The sequence below is a fragment of the Pseudophryne corroboree genome, chromosome 8, assembly GCF_028390025.1.
Source record: "Pseudophryne corroboree isolate aPseCor3 chromosome 8, aPseCor3.hap2, whole genome shotgun sequence".
In the NCBI taxonomy this organism is placed as follows: Eukaryota; Metazoa; Chordata; class Amphibia; order Anura; family Myobatrachidae; genus Pseudophryne; species Pseudophryne corroboree.
In genome coordinates this window covers 333,436,773-333,456,061 of record NC_086451.1, presented here as the reverse complement: position 1 = coordinate 333,456,061, position 19,289 = coordinate 333,436,773, and the positions used below count along the sequence as shown (strand labels likewise).

Sequence of the window (19,289 nt, the reverse complement as noted above, 5' to 3'; positions counted from 1 at the left end):
GAGACGCAAGTCGGCGTTCTCTGTGTTCACCGCCGCCATTACAGAGGAATCTCCATGTGGTGTTACAAACAAGGTTTCCCTCCACTGGCCGGTATGGGCGCAGCCATCTTAGTTCTAGTCACATGATCCTGTCCTCCAATCCATAGCTCCGCTGAAGTCTGCCTAATTGCTCATCCAATCCCTGCATACCTAAGGGTATAAAGGGATTGAGCCTGAACCAGGAAATCGTCAGTGCTTTGGTTGTCAAACCTTGTTTCCAGTCTCTCTCTCCTGTGGTTGTTTCCATTTCAGGTTTCCAGCTCCTGTTTCCAGATTCCACTAAGAGACCCGCACCAGCCTACCATCTTGCGGTGCCGCCTGACTCTTTAGTCTCCTGTGTTTGCTCCAGTCTCCAACTTCAGTCTCATCTGCTTCCAGCGGTCAGCTTCCAGCAGTGATCAGCTTTCTTAAAGAGCTGGTGCTTTTCCAGCGGTTACCTGCATACCATTGGTTACCTGCATACCATCGGTTACCTGCATACCATCAGTTCCTGCAAACCATCGGTTTCTATATCTTCGCTCCCTAGCTTCATTCTACTATCTGGCTGGTTCCATCCAGCATCTACTCCATGTCTTAAACACCTGGCTGGTTCCATCCAGCGTCCTCAGCAGCTACCTCAACTACAGTGCTACCAGCTTCCAGTGAAACATCTGCTGGTGTGTTCCTTGGTTATACCTCATACTACGGACGGGTCTGGTAAGGACATTCCATCTATGGGACATTAAGAACTGTACCTACTGCTACCAGTACCCTGTGGCCGTTGCCAACCCGTAGTTCTCCAGGAACTGTTTTTATCAAATCTACTGTATATCTTCATTGACTTATTTCTGCTGTGATTACATGGAGTTCTGTTAATAAATATTTATTGACTTTTAATCCTGGTTGTCATGGTCACGCCTTCAGGCAACCTTCTTACATCCTACTCGTATGTCCAGTGGTCTGATAAAACCTCCGAAGTTTAGTTTCACCCCAGCCCCTACAACTGAGGCTTCCTTCTGTCAGCTCAGGCCCTCAGTTGTGACATGGCCCTCATTCCGAGTTGATCGCTTGCTGCCGTTGTTTGCAGCACAGCGATCAGGCTAAAAATCGGCACTTCTGCGCATGCGTACGGGCCGCAGTACGCATGTGCGAAGTACTTTCACACAAAACTATGCAGTTTTACACAAGGTCGAGCGACGCTTTTCTATCGCTCTGCTGATCGGTGAGCGATTGACAGGATGTGGGTGTTTCTGGGAGGTAACTGACCGTTTTCCAGGAGTGTGCTAAAAAAACGCAGTCGTGTCAGGGAAAAACGCAGGTGTGCCTGGGGAAACGGGTGAGTAGCTGGCCGAACGCAGGGCGTGTTTGTGACATCAAAGCAGGAACTTAACTGACTGAAGTGATCACAAGGTAGGAGTAGGTCTGGAGCTGCTCAGAAACTGCATAAACATTTTTACGAGCAGTTCTGCTAACCTTTCGTTCGCACTTCTGCTAAGCTAAGATACACTCCCAGAGGACAGCGGCCTAGCGTTTGCACTGCTGCTAAAAGCAGCTAGCGAGCGATCAACTCAGAATGACCCCCTATGTGTGCTTACGATGTGGCTTATGTGAGATGTCATTGACATGTGAGATGAACTAGATAGTACACCGATCTAGCAAGGATTGACTTGCCTGCACAGTCTATCTTTTCTTGCGATGTCGACTTGGCGGGACCGCGCATCCGGATCGAATCGGGATCGCAAGGGGACTTTCACCTTGTGATCTGCACTAACATTTCTTGCGATTTTTACTATATAGTCAAAATCGAAAGAAAATATCTCACCGTGTGTACACACCCTAATGTTAAGACCTTTGCAAAAAAAAAAATTTCATCAGATATTTCTTATTTACCTTATTTATCACATATTTTGCAATTATTATTTTTTTCATTTAAGACTCTTTAATGCCGCCACAGCAGACCTTGTTTACTGTTTTTATCCAACTTATGGGCCTAATTCAGATCTGATCGCAGCAGCAAAATTGTTCTCTAATAGGCAAAACCATGCGCAGTGCAGGTGGGGCAGATATAACAAGTGCAGAGAGAGTTAGATTTGGGTGGGGTGTGTTCAAACTGAAATATAAATTGCCATGTAAAAATAAAGCAGCCAGTATTTACCCTGCACAGAAACAATATAACCCACCCAAATCAAAATCTCTCTGCACATGTTACATCTGCCCCCCTGCAGTGCACATGGTTTTGCCCATTAGAGAACAATGTTGCTGCTGCAATCAGGTCTGAATTAGGCCCTATATACTGTATATTAGCAACTTTATAGAGATTCCTAATGCAGTATAATCAATATTTTTTAAAGTAAAGTCAAAGTAATATTATTACAGTCAATGTGTATTTAGTGAACATACGTCCCTTCCAGAATAGAAGCCCCCTCTGCAATGTTACGTTAGCTGTAAAAACAAAAGTAAACAAAGACTGTGGACTTCGGAATCATCGCTCTCGCCCCAGCTCCAGCCTAATGTCCAGTTTCCAGGCTTCAGTGGGAGAAGAAGATGGCATCTATTTCGAGCATTCTCTTTATTTTTCTCCTGGATTATTTATGCAGAGCAGAAAAAGCAGGTTTGTGGCTTCTAATTATGTCCTAATATATCCTCTTATATGTTAGCAAAACAATACACTGAAATGATGATGCCTGGACAAAATTATATTACTGGTCTGCAGGAATAGTCTAGAATACTACTGAGCCTGAAATTGGCGTGACATAATTGGAACATATTAAATATTTCATTTCAGGAACATTTTCACATAATGTTCTGTACTAAGATAAGCAGCACTCATCATTTTACCCATATGATTATTAGTAGGACCGAAACAAACAAAAACAGTACAATATAAATGTATTGTAAAGGAATATAAAGCATGCATATATATAGATAGATAGATAGATAGATAGATAGATAGATAGATAGATAGATAGATAGATAGATAGATAGATAGATAGATAGATAGATAGATATTTGGGTGTCGTATGGCTGACCGGCGGTCAGCTTACCGACGCCGGGATCCCGGCAGCATACCGACGCAGGGATCCCGGCGGGTAGGGGCGAGTGCAGCAAGCCCCTTGCGGGCTCGGTGGTGACCTACGGTCGCCACGGGTTCTATTCCCACTCCATGGGTGTCGTGGACACCCACGAGTGGAAATAGTCCCTGTTGGTCGGCATGCTGGAGGAGGTCATGTGACTGTCGGTCCCCCCGACCGCTGGTCACATGAATACCATCCTATATATATTAGATACTATAAAAGATGGATACTGTACTTGTAATTGCTATTTTACAACTTTGGGTGTAGATTTACTATAGTTTCTAAAACAGACAAGTGGTGTTGTTCATAGCAACCAATCAGATTCTGTCTATCATTTTCTAGACTGCAATAAAGAAATTATAGCAGGAATCTGATTGGTTGCTATAGGCAACACCTCCAAATTTAATTTTAAGAAACTTTGAAAAATCTACTCATTGTTTATCTACAGCTATTGACATTTTCTTTTGTTATATATTGACTAATTTCATTATATTATCTATGTGTAAGTAAATCACATAGAATTTAATGGCAGATAAGAACCATTTGGCCCATCTAGTCTGCCCTTTTAGGGTGTAGTGTTAGTAGGGTTAGGTGTTGGAAATGGAATAGGAGTTTGATTTAGGGGATTGGTTAGGTATTAGTGTTTGAGTATTAGGGTCAGTGTTCAGTTAAATTACGGTAAGGGTTGGGTTGTTAGTGTTAGGGTAGTAGGATTAATTGTGAGGGTTCTGGATATTAGTGTTAGATTTTAAGATTAAGGGTGAGGGTTAGGGTATTAGGGTCAGAGTATTAGTGCTTGAGGTTAAGATTAATAATAATCATTTTATTTGTTTATTTAGCGCACTTTCTCCAATAGGAGTCAAGGCACTTAAGGGTGAGGGTTAAGATATTAGTGTTGGGGTATTAGTGTTAAGATTAAAAGTTAGGGTATTTGGGTGAGAGTTAGGGTATGTGGAGATATACTTATAGTCAGGTCACAGAGGTCCAGCCTGGGAGAGTGTCAAGGGTGGAGAGCAGAAGCTGTATATAAAACAATCAGAGGAAGGAGCAGTACTGCGCATGTGTGAATGGGTCCAGCGACACTGGACGTAGTATAGCATGAGACTGTCAGTGATTGACAGTCTGATGCCATTTGCAGGTGGGGAAGGGGTGGCATCGGCCTCTGTTTGTGAAAACAGAGGGGTGTCAAAGACATTTAGGGGGAGGGAAGAGGCCAGGATCTCCATCGTTGATCAGAGATTTCATGGCCTCTTATGAGGATCTGCGATGGCCGGCTTGCGCGACCCCATAGGTTCCCCAAGCCACTTGATGGTGTCATAATGATCTGATGCCTGTGTCCTAGGACGTCTACTTACATTTACATACAGAGCTACTCCCACCACATCTGTATCAGCCCCAAAATGTGCCCAAAGCAGATGCATTTTGCTCAGCTTGCCAATGTTTCCAGCTTTCCCAGGATAGAATACTGTATGTGCCAGTTTTTTGGCAGGAGAGAACAGTGGTATATGCAGGGTGCCACCAATAGAAAACAGTAGTGGTGGCAGTAAATTACAGTACACAATTTGTACACAATACAGTAATATAATGAATGTAATATACATAAGACAGTACGGCTGTGTCTGTAAAGTGTTATAATCAAGAATAAGCGGCATTTACTGTTTTAAATATAGATGTAAATAAAACAGCAAAGTGCTAATTAAATGCAACTACATACAAACATCCATTGTCTTCCCCTTTAAAGAAAAATTAGAATTTGCTTTCCTGGCGTGGACTGATTGCAATGATCCAATAATCATGAATATAATAAGATTGCAGCGGCTGCATTAATAATGATAATAATATCAGTGGGAGGGAATTACTCAGCCAATAAGAAGCTACTGATCGACATCATCATCAATGTGTTTTTTGCACCAAGGAGCGAGAACCCCTAATGGGGTCTATTCATGAAGCAGAAAAAAAGTGTGGAGAAGTGAGCCAATGGAGAAGTTGCCCATGGCAACCCATCAGCATTGTAGGAACATTTATAATTTGCATACTATACAACTGTATGGAGCAGCTGATTGGTTGCCATGGGCAACTTCTCCACAGGCTCACTCTTCTACCCTTTTCACTGCTTCATGAATAGACTCCAATATCAGCAACTCAGGCTTGTGCTCTGATATCATAATGTGGCTGTATATTTCTCTACAGAGGAGATGTGCATCTCCCCCATTGGGAGACAATGATGACGATGAATAGGCCCCTGAAAAATATGATGTTGCCCCCCATTGTTTAAAACCTCTCTCACACATTAAAAAGCTTTTATAATGACATAACTTGATTACAGCCCTATATATATATTATTTTGCAGACAGTAGTGATATTCCCTAGGATCCAAAATCCTTTGAATTACTTTGCATTGATCTTTAGGTATATTAGGAAATGGGTAGCTCACATGGCAGAGTATGTTTCTCTTAAACATACATTTAATATATAAAGCTAATAGAATGAGAGATGTCTTATTCTACAGGAAGCACTTACTCAGACACTTACGCCAAACTTCACCTCTCCGTAATGATCTATTCCTTCTATTTTTAATTTCAGCGCTATGGTACCACTTGAGCTGAGATCTCTGATTGGACAGCTGAGTCATCTCCCAACACAAGAGCGCTCTAAGGTTTAGGGAAATGGAAATGATCTTGGGAGAAGTGTACCATATTTCCAAGAGAGATAAAGTGGAGAAAATCAGCTTCTATCTGGGATTTTATAGCCTGTGCTAGAAAAATGATAGCTACTGTCAAAGCTGATTGGTTACTATAGACAACTTTTCCATTTATCTCTCTTGAAGGCTTGATATATCTACTATGTTGTCTTCTCAGTATTTGCTGTTGCAGAGACACCAGTGGGGTGAGAGTCTGAGGAATGGACATTGCAGAGGAAATAATCTGATGGTGTACCAGATACAGTCAGGAACACCCCTGCTAGCTGGGGTGAAAGGAGAGTTATCATTTAGGGTCACAAAAAAGTTATTTATTAATATTATAGGTTCATACTGTAGTTTTTATAAGCAACATTTAAAAAAAAGATCCATTAAACACTGTTATTTATCTTTAGTATTTATATTCTATTTTAAATGCAGCTGATGTGCAAAGGGCTATGTTGCAGTCATTTTGCTAACATTAAAATGTTTGCTTCACACTGGACTCAGTTTCCTTAGAACATTAAGGTCACCTATTTCAGCTAGTAAAGTCAAATATTGACAAGCCTATTTTTTTTGTCCACAGTGTTTCTGACTGAGAAATCTGCAAGCAGTATTCTTGGAAGACAAAAGAGATATAACACAGGTCGTTTGGAAGAAATTGTTGCTGGCAATCTAGAACGAGAATGTATAGAGGAAAAGTGCAATTACGAGGAAGCAAGAGAAGTCTTTGAAAATGATGAAAAAACCGTAAGCAACCTATTAAACTTCATTAGACTTTCAATGAACACTCTCTAACTACAGCTAAGTACAAAATGAGCACAACAGTGAACCTTTAACCTGCAGGGATTGGCAATAAATGAAGCTGCCAATCTTAAGGATGGTGTGCCTTGGGAGTTGGCATGTGTCTGTGGCACCCAACTCCACCATCCCTAACATAATCCCTGCTGCCAACATGCCTAGCTAGGCCTACATTCTTACATGCCTAGCTTAATTTACTGACACATTTTTAAACTCCCAATAATTTATATATATTTTCATTTCATGATGTACAGGGCATTTCCTTGGAAATATTATACATGCACACACATCATTTCCTCATATGAATGGGGTTTCTCAGCATCATGGGAGCTGGTGGAGTGGCATTTCCAGGCCTCCACAAATCTGCCATAGGGCTCACCAGGAAGATTCCCGTTAGGGTAACGTGTCTGTGGGGCCTGTTTTGTGTGTTGTCATGTGGTCCCACCCCCCACATAACAGGCAGCCCACTGCACTCAGGGGGTCATTCTGAGTTGATCGCATGTAGCAACTTTTTGCTGCCCGTGCGATCAACTAGAAGGCGCCTATGGGGTAGTGTATTTCTGTATAGCTGGGCTGCGAACGCTTAGAGTTACTTACCCTGTGCGATCGATCCAGCGATGCAGGTCCCGGAATTGACGTCAGACATCCGTCCTCCAAACACTTGGACACGCCTGCGTTGTACTCACCACTCCCCGAAAACGGTAACTTGCCGCCCGGATCCGCCTTCCTCCTGTCAATCTTCTCGCTGTGACCGCTTTCTTCGCTAGCAGGCGCATGCACAGTTCCGAAGAAACGCAGCGTGCGATCGGGACGGAATGACCCCCCCAGTACACTGCATTGTCCCCATTCATTCTGTTACTTCATCCCTGCAGTACAGCAACTCTGCATCCAGTGATGCTGCCATGGCTACACGGTATGTTATACTTCTTGTGCTGCCCATGTCCGGCCACTTCTACAACATTTTACAGGGCCACTTTTAGTTCCCAATCCGCCCCTAGTGGCAGACACCACTGCAGCAAAAGACGCAAGGAATGCAGCTTGCATACAATCAGGCGCTATGAGGAGGGATCCTATCCCCCTCAACAGACTCCATCCCCATTAGGGCTGCTTCCATAACTTTCCCGGGCTGGTTTTCCATCCCAATCCTCCCCTGTATCCGTCACATCTGTAAAACTCGATATGCACATCCAAAACGGTTCCACAGGCGTCCAACACATTGGAAAATATGTGTTCTTCCTCATTTGCTGTCATCTTTATATACTAAACCCAAGGAATACAGTATGTGTAATTAAGGGTTCAGTCATTGTAAATGAAGGGAATTTTGCCACTCTTTATCTTTTATCCTCTCTGTGTCATGATGTCACTTAATTTTTTCTATTGCAAAATAGCTGATCTGAATATACTTCCAGCTATTCTGAGTTTACATTACACTTGCTAACATTATATGGATACCCAAGCAACAGGAAAGGAGAAAAGAAGACTCTTTTGTGGGCGCACTCTTGTATATGTATGTATAGACGTCTCAGAAGAAACAATAATATTAAAAATGTATAATTTTTATTGGCAAAATCAATAAAATAGAATAGTAGTAGGATATATTGTCAAAAATGGAAACAGAAAAAAAGGGGGGTAGGGGAACACAGAACAAATGTTAACAGTGTAAATACTAAATAACAGTTCTGGACTGCCTGGGTTAGAAAATACAGAATAGTCACAACTGGATACCTGAAAAAAACTATATGAGTCCTGAATAGGTATATGGATCAAATAGCACCTAAATTAGGTTAAATATTTTGTCAGCTACGTCTCTTGTGAGTAGTATTGAGAGAAAAATAGAACAGGCTGAATAAGCAAGATGAATCTGCTGTCAGTGTTAGACGCTGAGCATGACCGTCCAAGAATTTCTACTGAACTGAGTATTCCTCAAGAGTCTCCCACTTGAGTACTAACCCAGCCCAACACTGCTTAGCTTCCAAGATCGGAAGGATTCGGGCGTTGCCAGTGTGGTATGAAAGTAGAAGGAATATTCAATATCGAGGGCTCGGGAATCACTGATGAGAGTTCACGAATTAGGAAGAAGGAAAGAATAGATAGAGATTAAAGAGGAAAATAGGGGATCTGCTGCCAATGTTAGACAGGGATAAATACCCCTGAATCAATGGCGAGACTCCTGAAAAATAGAAAAAGCCGGAAAAAGCAGAAATGAGGAAAAATCAATGCTAGTCTATGGTTGTTCACTGAAGAGGTTTAAGGTCGATAAGCTCTAAGTACAATAGATAGTAGTCCAAAAAATGACTTATTTAAGATATGCCTTCAAATTACAGGGTACTTTAAGTACCTGTGGTGTTTATAATACCAAATGTCGGTAGAAGCTGATTGTACACGAATTGTAAGAAAGTGAATGAGATTTAAACCATAAAAGAATATCTAGTTCATACTGACAGATTGATATCATGTGTCTCCAAAGAATGTCATGTAGAGAAATTGCGTCCACCAATTACAATGAAATAGGACACCACTTCACATAACTCCTTAAATGTTGCCACTAATTATACTTATTTAGCAGTTACAGTTCTTATTCATCCTTAGGTGTCAAAAAAATTCATCTAGAGGGCAAAAAGACATACAATAATAGTGCAGATGGTTTTAAGAGTGGAATGATGGTTTTATTGCACGATGCACACTTACAAACAAGTGATTTTTTTGAGGCGTATAAAATCATCCACATAGGCACTACAGCAAAGGAATCTCTTTTAGGACGTCCACCGAATCATATCATGTTCCATAGAAAACAAGAAAAATGCAAAATAGTGCAGATTGATAAAAACAATGGCAGCTTTAATAAATGGTTCCACTTACAAACATATGTTAATATAGGGCATTAACAAAAATCCGCAAAGCAGAACAGTTGGTCCCCACTCCTGATATTCCCCAGAAAGATGTCCACGGGTACACTGCAACTCACTTCCGGATAGTGGGTTCAGTAAATCAGTTCGAGCACCAAAGTTCAGCGTGAGCGGATCCCCATAAACATACCGTCGCAAAACACGTTTCAGACTAGATGTCCTTCCTCAGTAGCGTGGTATGTAACACTCAGTCCTTGCTTATAAGGATAGTTAATTGGCCTGACAGCTATTTAGAATAAGGAAATCGCCGCGTTCGCGTCCACTTCCGTATACGTCATCTCTAATCCGTAAGTGACGCGCCTATGCGTTCCGGATGTCGTCATTCTGCGTTCCACCAGACGATCTCCGTTACTGTAGGCTCCAGTGGGCTCTACTTTCCAATACCAGTATTAATACGACTGGATTCAGCATTCTTTGTCAGGCCAACAGACATGGTTCATCGATTAAACATAAAAAAAACATAAAAAATACAATTAGATTGCTACATATATTCATAAAAGTATCTGGTACATTCACATATATGTACATATTAAAATCAATACATGCATATATATATATATTTAGATGAGCACACCACTCAGTGAAATACCATGTGATAAAATAGGGAAAATACACAAATCAAGAGAGTGAATTAAAAAGCTCTTCAATTCGAAATCGATATTAAGACCCTTGGGTACAAGGGTCCCTAATTGGTAGATCCATCGCATCTCTGATTGGGAGAGGCGTTTCTCAATATCATGACTTCTCCATTTCGGTAAAATTTGTTGTATTCCCCAGAAGTTCTTTATACAACACTCTCTTGATTTGTGTGCAATTTTAAAATGTGCACAAACATTATGTGTAATTAAGGATTTACGAATGTTGTAAATGTGTTCTGCAGCTCTTACTTTTAGTTGTCTAATAGTTTTCCCCTACATAAAATAACTCGCATTCACACTGTAGTAGGTACACTACATTTTTGGAGTGACAAGTAATAAACTCATTTATTGAGTGGGTTCTATCCCCTACTGTAGAAGTCACAATCTTTCTGTCCTTCATCTTTACGGTCCTGCACATGAGGCAGTCCCAGCATCGATGAAAGCCTTTAGTTCTAATACTAGTTCTTAATTCACTCTCTAAACTACTTTTAACTAGATGGTCCTACAGAGAGGGGGGCCTTTCTGTATACAAATACCGTTTTTTTGTGGGATTACATTACCTATAATGGGGTCTTGTTTTAATAATTTCCTGTTTTTTTGAAAAACATGTTCAACCTCCTGGTAACAATTATTATATTGACTGATAAACGCCCATTGGTATTTGGTATCTGATTTTTCCTCTTTAATCTTTACACTTGTAAGTTCTTTTCTATCTATCTTATTAATCCTCTCTCTCGCCTCATTTAATAGATTGTCTGAGTGACCTCGAACACTCAGTCTTTGAGAGACTTCTCTTAGTTGCATTTCACAGATAGGTTCGTCCGTGCAATTGCGTTTTATTCTGGAGAATTGGCCGAAGGGAATCGCATCAAGCCAATTATGATGATGTTGGCTTGATTTATCAATATAACTGTTTGAATCCGTATTTTCCTATGTGTTTTGGTCTTTAAAAGACCATTGTCAATATAGATACTCAAATCCCAAAATACCACTTCTTTAAGACTATAGGAAAATACCAAATTAATGGAAAAGGTGTTGGAATTCAAATCAGTACACCAACGATTAAGGGAGTCTTCCGTGCCCCTCCACACAAAAAGTATATCGTCTATAAAGCGCTGCCAGGACACCAGGTTCGCCACCAGATTATCTTCTGGCCAGATGACGGTATCCTCCCAGTATGCCATATACAAGTTAGCATAACTGGGGGCAAACCTGGTGCCCATGGCAGTGCCGACACATTGTAGATAAAAAATTCCCTCAAAGCAAAAATAGTTGTTGGTCAGAATGAAATCTATACCATCCAATATGAACTTTTTAAATTTTGCCTCTAAAGTGCTTTTATCAAGGAAATAAGATACCGCTGCTAATCCTTTATTTTTATTGATGATAGTATATAGCGTACTCACATCCGCACTACATAATATATCTCCTTCTTGCCAATTATAAACAATTATCTCTGGGTGCAACAGCATCACGAGTAATTTGTCTGCCATGATAGAGTTCCACCTTCAGCCATTATTTGCACAAACTAAGGCATATTTAAAAGACACAAGTGATGTATTACAAAAATTATCTGTTTATAATTGGCAAGAAGGAGATATATTATGTAGTGCGGATGTGAGTATGCTATATACTATCATCAATAAAAATAAAGGATTAGCAGGGGTATCTTATTTCCTTGATAAAAGCACTTTAGAGGCAAAATTTAAAAAGTTCATATTGGATGGTATAGATTTCATTCTGACCAACAACTATTTTTGCTTTGAGGGAATTTTTTATCTACAATGTGTCGGCACTGCCATGGGCACCAGGTTCGCCCCCAGTTATGCTAACTTGTATATGGCATACTGGGAGGATACCGTCATCTGGCCAGAAGATAATCTGGTGGCGAACCTGGTGTCCTGGCAGCGCTTTATAGACGATATACTTTTTGTGTGGAGCGGCACGGAAGACTCCCTTAATCATTGGTGTACTGATTTGAATTCCAACACCTTTTCCATTAATTTGGTATTTTCCTATAGTCTTAAAGAAGTGGTATTTTGGGATTGAGTATCTATATTGACAATGGTCTTTTAAAGACCAAAACACATAGGAAAAATACGGATTCAAATAGTTATATTGATAAATCAAGCCAACATCATCATAATTGGCTTGATGCGATTCCCTTCGGCCAATTCTCCAGAATAAAATGCAATTGCACAGATGAACCTATCTGTGAAATGCAACTAAGAGAAGTCTCTCAAAGACTGAGTGTTCGAGGTTACTCAGACAATCTATTAAATGAGGTGAGAGAGAGGATTAATAAGATAGATAGAAAAGAACTTACAAGTGTAAAGACTAAAGAGGAAAAATCAGATACCAAATACCAATGGGCGTTTATCAGTCAATATAATAATTGTTACCGGGAGGTTGAACATGTTTTTCAAAAAAACTGGAATTTATTAAAACAAGACCCCATTATAGGTAATGTAATCCCACAAAAATGGTATTTGTATACAGAAAGGCCCCCCTCTCTGAAGGACCATCTAGTTAAAAGTAGTTTAGAGAGTGAATTAAGAACTAGTATTAGAACTAAAGGCTTTCATCGATGCGGGGACTGCCTCATGTGCAGGACCGTAAAGATGAAGGACAGAAAGATTGTGACTTTTACAGTAGGGGATAGAACCCACTCAATAAATGAGTTTATCACTTGTCACTCCAAAAATGTAGTGTACCTACTACAGTATGAATGCGAGTTATTTTATGTAGGGAAAACTATTAGACAACTAAAAGTAAGAGCTGCAGAACACATTTACAACATTCGTAAATCCTTAATTACACATAATGTTTCTGCACATTTTAAAATTGCACACGAATCAAGAGAGTGTTGTATAAAGAACTTCTGGGGAATACAACAAATTTTACCGAAATGGAGAAGTCATGATATTGAGAAATGCCTCTCCCAATCAGAGATGCGATGGATCTACCAATTAGGGACCCTTGTACCCAAGGGTCTTAATATCGATTTCGAATTGAAGAGCTTTTTAATTTAATCTGTTCACTCTCTTGATTTGTGTATTTTCCCTATTTTATCACATGGTATTTCACTGAGTGGTGTGCTCATCTATATATATATATATATATATGCATGTATTGATTTTAATATGTACATATATGTGAATGTACCAGATACTTTTATGAATATATGTAGCAATCTAATTGTATTTTTTATGTTTATTTTATGTTTAATCGATGAACCATGTCTGTTGGCCTGACAAAGAATGCTGAATCCAGTCGTATTGATACTGGTATTGGAAAGTAGAGCCCACTGGAGCCTACAGTAACGGAGATCGTCTGGTGTAACGCAGAATGACGACATCCGGAACGCATAGGTGCGTCATTTCCGGATTCGAGATGACGTATACGGAAGTGGACGCGAACGCGGCGATTTCCTTATTTTAAATAGCTGTCAGGCCAATTAACTATCCTTATAAGCAAGGACTGAGTGTTACATACCACGCTACTGAGGAAGGACATCTAGTCTGAAACGCGTTTTGCGACGGTATGTTTATGTGGATCCGCTCACGCTGAACTTTGGTGCTCGAACTGATTTACTGAACCCACTATCCGGAAGTGAGTTGCAGTGTACCCGTGGACATCTTTCTGGGGAATATCAGGAGTGGGGACCAACTGTTCTGCTTTGCGGATTTTTGTTAATGCCCTTAACATATGTTTGTAAGTGGAACCATTTATTAAAGCTGCCATTGTTTTTATCAAGCTGCACTATTTTGCATTTTTTTTATTTTCTATGGAACATGATATGATTCGGTGGACGTCCTGAAAGAGGTTCCTTTGCTGTAGTGCCTATGTGGATGATTTTATACGCCTCAAAAAAATCACTTGTTTGTAAGTGTGCATCGTGCAATAAAACCATCATTCCACTGTTAAAACCATCTGCACTATTATTGTATGTCTTTTTGCCCTCTAGATTTATTTTTTTGACACCTAAGGATGAATAAGAACTGTAACTGCTAAATAAGTATAATTAGTGGCAACATTTAAGGAGTTATCTGACGTGGTGTCCTATTTCATTATAATTGGTGGACGTGGTTTTCTCTTTAGCGCTAATTAGTTGCTGTGTATTTTTCTTCACATTTCGCAATTTTGAGTAATTTGGTGCTTACTCACACACAGGAATTATAGCTGCATTGTGGGGGAAATTTATTGCGCACTTTGGTTGTAACCTTTTATTATGTAGAGAAATTGGCCAAATAGTCGCTAATTTGTGGCAACAGTTCTATAATAAGGAGAAAGATAAATAGTAGCTGTTATGTCTCAATGATATCAGAGCTGCAGAAATAGGTTAAATAAGCATAATAGACAATGCTACTGTGAACATGCTCTCCAAATAGATTTAGAGAAGAACAGAAAGAAAAGAGTAGAGAAATTCTTGAGAAATACTGAACCAGTAATATGTAGTTGATACAGTATGTCAGATTTATAACTGACCAAAGCTCTAATACCCCAGTATAGCTCAATAATATTAGATATCATGAGATAGAAAGCCGCTGTACGCCGGCTGCCTATAAAGACAGATCTTTTTGGAATCAAAAGACTAGTGGCTATCATAAGCCTGATATAAATCAATTTTATGAGGCAGTATGTGTAGCGAGCATCGGAATGGATATAAGAGAAATAGAATATAATTGTGCAGATGTTACCCGGGATGGAGGGAGCGGTCAGTCACTGGCAAGAGGCAGGGTACAGTGTACACAGGAGATGTCCGTATCAAGATCCAGGCATGTCGCGAATGCGGGATACAGTGCGTGCTGCGGTTACAGAGTGCGATGTGACCGCAGGGCTGAACAGTCTATATGGTCTGTATCAGAGATGAAGTCTGTTAAAGTCTGTATCTGACAGAGGACACAATGTCCGGTACTCGTAATGAGGCGTGCTGCGGTTGCGGGATGTTACGTGACTGCAGAGCTGGACAGTCTGTCTGGGCCTGAGTCAGAGGTGGAGCGCAATGCCGGATGTCACGTCGCGGCAGTGCATGGCGGACCGAGGATGCCCCGATACATGATTATATGGATACCCACCTGGACAGCAACCTTTACTGGGACAATAAGTGGGATCATGGTCTCCTGGACATTCTGGGAGAGTGGGCAGGTGTTTCATATACACACTGGACATAGCTATGAGCTTACTTACATGCAACATTACACAAGGCTGAACTTATATTTAAACAAACGTAAAAATTTAATGACATTTATCACTAAAGTAATAACAATATAGGCTGAACTGAGAAGGCTGCATATTTATCCCCTAAGCATTATTTTGGCATGAGATTAATTCATAGTGCTTGATTTAGTGATGTAGGCTGAAATGTAAGCAGTCACTGTGAGAAAATATGCTGCAGCCGCCTAGATTTGTATTGAGATGCCCACATGCAGATTTGCGAGTCCCAGCGGCTGCATACAAAGGTACAGTGTCGGTTGCAGATCAATCGATTATGTAAGTTCTCAGTAGCCATATTGTTGGACAGTATGGGCAGAGAATATAAGATGCCAGAGCCATTGCAGCTACGTATGCGATTGCAGTCGCAGGTTGAGACACACCCCAAATACGGTCGCTACATGCCTACATTTTTGCAGCCACTCCCTATAACCAACCCCAGCTGTCAATCACTTTTGAATAAATCTCTTTGACTCTGCCACCGTAAGACTATCACGACACAAAAACGTAGTGCGACTTAGACACATGTGTAGCTAGATGATAATCACTCAGCTGTGTAAAAATCAGGTTTTCGTTCAACTCTGAACCAAGCCTTAATGTACTACAATGCCTACAAGATGGTTGTCGTCACTGGTCTATGTGACCAGAGTGTCTGCACAGTAAGAAACCTTTTTATTTCTTTATAAATTTGCAGGATTGAATATATAGTAAACATATATTTCTTTGTTCGCTATATAACATTTGACACAATAATATTCATAAAATGAATAAAGCAACAATAATTACTACACTTGGTGTTCTTTCTTAACATAAAATATATAAATGTAAATGTAACACCAAGCGCAGTCATTTTTTTGTTTTGTACATTTTGTGATTTTTTAGGTCCAAACCAGACCTTAATTACTTGCAGCCACGGTGAATCAATTTCTCTCTAAGTCTCTATATACAGTATTTATCTCTTAGCGCCAGGAATTGTAGTGCTTGATCACTATATCATCCTTTACAATAATATTCATGCATTAGTTTAACAGGCACCTAACCGCCTCCCACTGTGCTATTGGGGATCCTGCTTGTTCCACTGTAATGCATACAGTAGTTTCTTGCTTACCTTTCTCCACCTCCTCACATACCAACAATGGCCCTGTCACATGGAACTAGAGATGTGTGGGTTCAGATTTACCCACATCTCAAAGCAGCATCTTATTGGCTCTCGGATGTCACGTGTTTTAGATAGCCAATAGGAAAAATCCAGATAAATTCGAACTTGCGTTAATTTTGGTGTTATGAACCAAGTAAATCCGAATCCGCACATCTCTACATGGAACCCTGTCTTCACTAATACCCCTTTTCCACTAGCTAGCACGGGTCACAGCCGGGAGCCTGACACGGCTGCGACCCGTGCTACAGCCCTCTTCTACACTGCGCTCACCAACCCGGGTTGGTAACGCTGCTGCTGACGAGGCAGGGGCGGTGCTGGGAGATCACATCGTCTCCCAGCACCGCCCTTCCATACACTGTGAATGGGAGCCATCTCGCATCGACACGGCTTCTGTTTACACTACACAACTTACCGGGTTGAAGACGTGTTCAACCCGGTAATCTACCCGGGTAGGATTCCCGGATCACTTGATCCGGGAATTTGCAGGAGGGGGCGTTTCCACTAGAAAAAATCACAGGTAAATGCGCGCCCCCGCGCATTTACCCATGTTTTTTGCGCTAGTGGAAAAGGGGTATTACATAATCACAAATGGAAAAGGACTGATCACTACCTTCCATGAGATCAGCTAAGTAATCTTCTGCTGTGAAGAGCCTGATAAATTGATTGGCTAATAAGTGGATACACAAGGACAAGCAGAAGATGAAGATTGAATACAATAAGGCTTATTCGCTAGGTAAACACAGCTTTATAAGATGGCATGTGAACAAACATGTTTAGACAGTTGAGAAATAGTGGGAACTGTAGGTTCACATTTTAAATGCTCCTTCAGTTCTAATTGTTGTACTTTTTCTTAATTTCTGTGCCCAATTAAGCCTTAGGTCTAATCCGCTGTAATGTATATCTAATTAAGACTGCTGTGTCAAACCTAATGAAAATGTCTCTTAATATCTAACACAAAAGCAACAGAAGAAAACAGGAATACATTCGTCAGTGGTTTAAATAGTTTATTTATGCAGCGCCATTATACGCTGACGTAATTCGTAAGTTAATGTTGGGTGCAATTTTCTACCAGAATCTGATAATTCACTTATTACATGATGAACAATGTTCTCTAGCTCTACAGAGAAAGGAGACGCAGAAAAGGGAAGTGTCAGTCTTGACAATATAAGGTTTTTAATGCACATTGAAGAATTTCAATATCTGAGGGAGAGACTGTAAATCTACAAGTGGAACAAGCCTAATTTAGGCACATTGGGGGTCATTCCGAGTTGTTCGCTCGCTATTTTTAGCAGAATTGTTAATAGGCTAAAATCCGGCAGTTCTGCGCATGCGTATGCACCGCAGGGCGCACGCGCTAAGCAATTTTACACAAAGCTATGCTATTTTACTCACGGGCGAACAAAGCTTTTCAGTCTCTCTGTTGATCGGAGAATGATTGACAGGAAGTGGGTGTTTCTGGGTGGTAACTGAGCGTTTTCCGGTAGTATGCTAAAAAAAACGCAGGCGTGCCAGCAGAAAACGCAGGAGTTGCTGGAGAAACGAGGGAGTGGCTGGCCGGACGCTGGGCGTATTTGTGACGTCAAACCAGAAACTAAACGGACTGAGGTGATCGCAATCTAGGAGTAGGTCTGGAGCTACTCAGAAACTGCAAGGAAATACTAAATAGCAGAATTGCTAAACTTTCGTTGGCAATTCTGCTATGCCAAAATACACTCCCAGAGGGCGGCGGCTTTGCGTTTGCATTGCTGCTAAAAGTAGCTAGTGAGCGAACAACTCGGAATGACCACCATTGAGAAGTCCATCTTAGTTATGGGAATTTCTCCATTGCATCTAACCATGTCAGACTCCCATAATAACATGAGATATGCTAGCCACAAAAAAGAGCCGTTGTGCAGCGACAGTGCCGTCGAAAGAGCCCTGCAGAACCTCTTGCACACCAACTAGTTCCGGTCTTGATCATACCAAATGGTTGTGGGTTTCAATTGTTATAAAAAAACATACATTATTTTACACAGAGCAATCAGAGATCAGCAAACCCATTTTGGATAAAATTTCCGACTGACATTGAACATATTATTTCCTGTTACATCATCATATTACAGAAAGTCACACCCCATAGCTTGATACATTTGGCAATATTGTGTCGCCATAGACACCTATGCAGACTGCTCTGCTGAACCCAGTGCTTACATACTGGAGACCTTTAATTGATGCAGGAAAACCCCTGATAGCTGAAGTACAGTAGGCTTTAAACCTAGGATGGAGCACGGTGGCCAAAATGTAGTGCTCTGATTTCAACAGATTGACCACCCATGAATCCTGGTTAAGTGAATAAAGGGCTCCATCCACATGTCCCACATGCCTAGCGGAATCGCTCTGTTTTAGCGCCTCCTTCAATCTCTCCAGCTGTTTCTGCAAAAACCTGATGAGGGGAATGATCTGACTTAGGCTGGCAGTGTCTGAACTGATTTCACGTGTGGCAAGTTCAAAGGGTTGGAGAACCATTGCACAACATGGAAATCATTCTCCACTGCGCTTGAGTCAGGTGCATTCCCCCTACTTTGCCTATATCGTAGGCAGATGTATAGGCTTGAATGCAATGGTGTAAGTTCGTCAAAGTTGCCCGGAGGCAAGATAAATATTGGTGCCCCCCTATTTCCTATATTAAGATAAATATATGTATGTATGTGTGCGTGTGTATATGTGTGTGTGTGTGTGTGTGTGTGTGTGTGTGTGTGTGTGTGTGTGTGTGTGTGTGTGTGTGTGTGTGTAGTGTTCTGAAAAAAAAATTATATACTGTAT

The 19,289-nt window shown here is 40.8% G+C and overlaps 1 protein-coding gene and 1 pseudogene across 1 annotated transcript in view; one reads left to right on the top strand and one right to left on the bottom strand.

The window, feature by feature from the left end:
* Positions 1–2,520: 2,520 nt before the first annotated feature.
* Positions 2,521–19,289, top strand: part of F9 (coagulation factor IX) — a 90,708-nt gene continuing 73,939 nt past the window's right edge. Inside the window, exons 1-2 of the mRNA XM_063937420.1 lie at positions 2,521–2,629; positions 6,356–6,519. Of these exons, the coding sequence (XP_063793490.1) occupies positions 2,563–2,629; positions 6,356–6,519 (231 nt within the window). The 5' untranslated portion in view covers positions 2,521–2,562. The remainder of the gene's footprint in view (positions 2,630–6,355; positions 6,520–19,289) is intronic.
* LOC134950017 (5S ribosomal RNA) lies at positions 8,472–8,590 on the bottom strand (annotated as a pseudogene).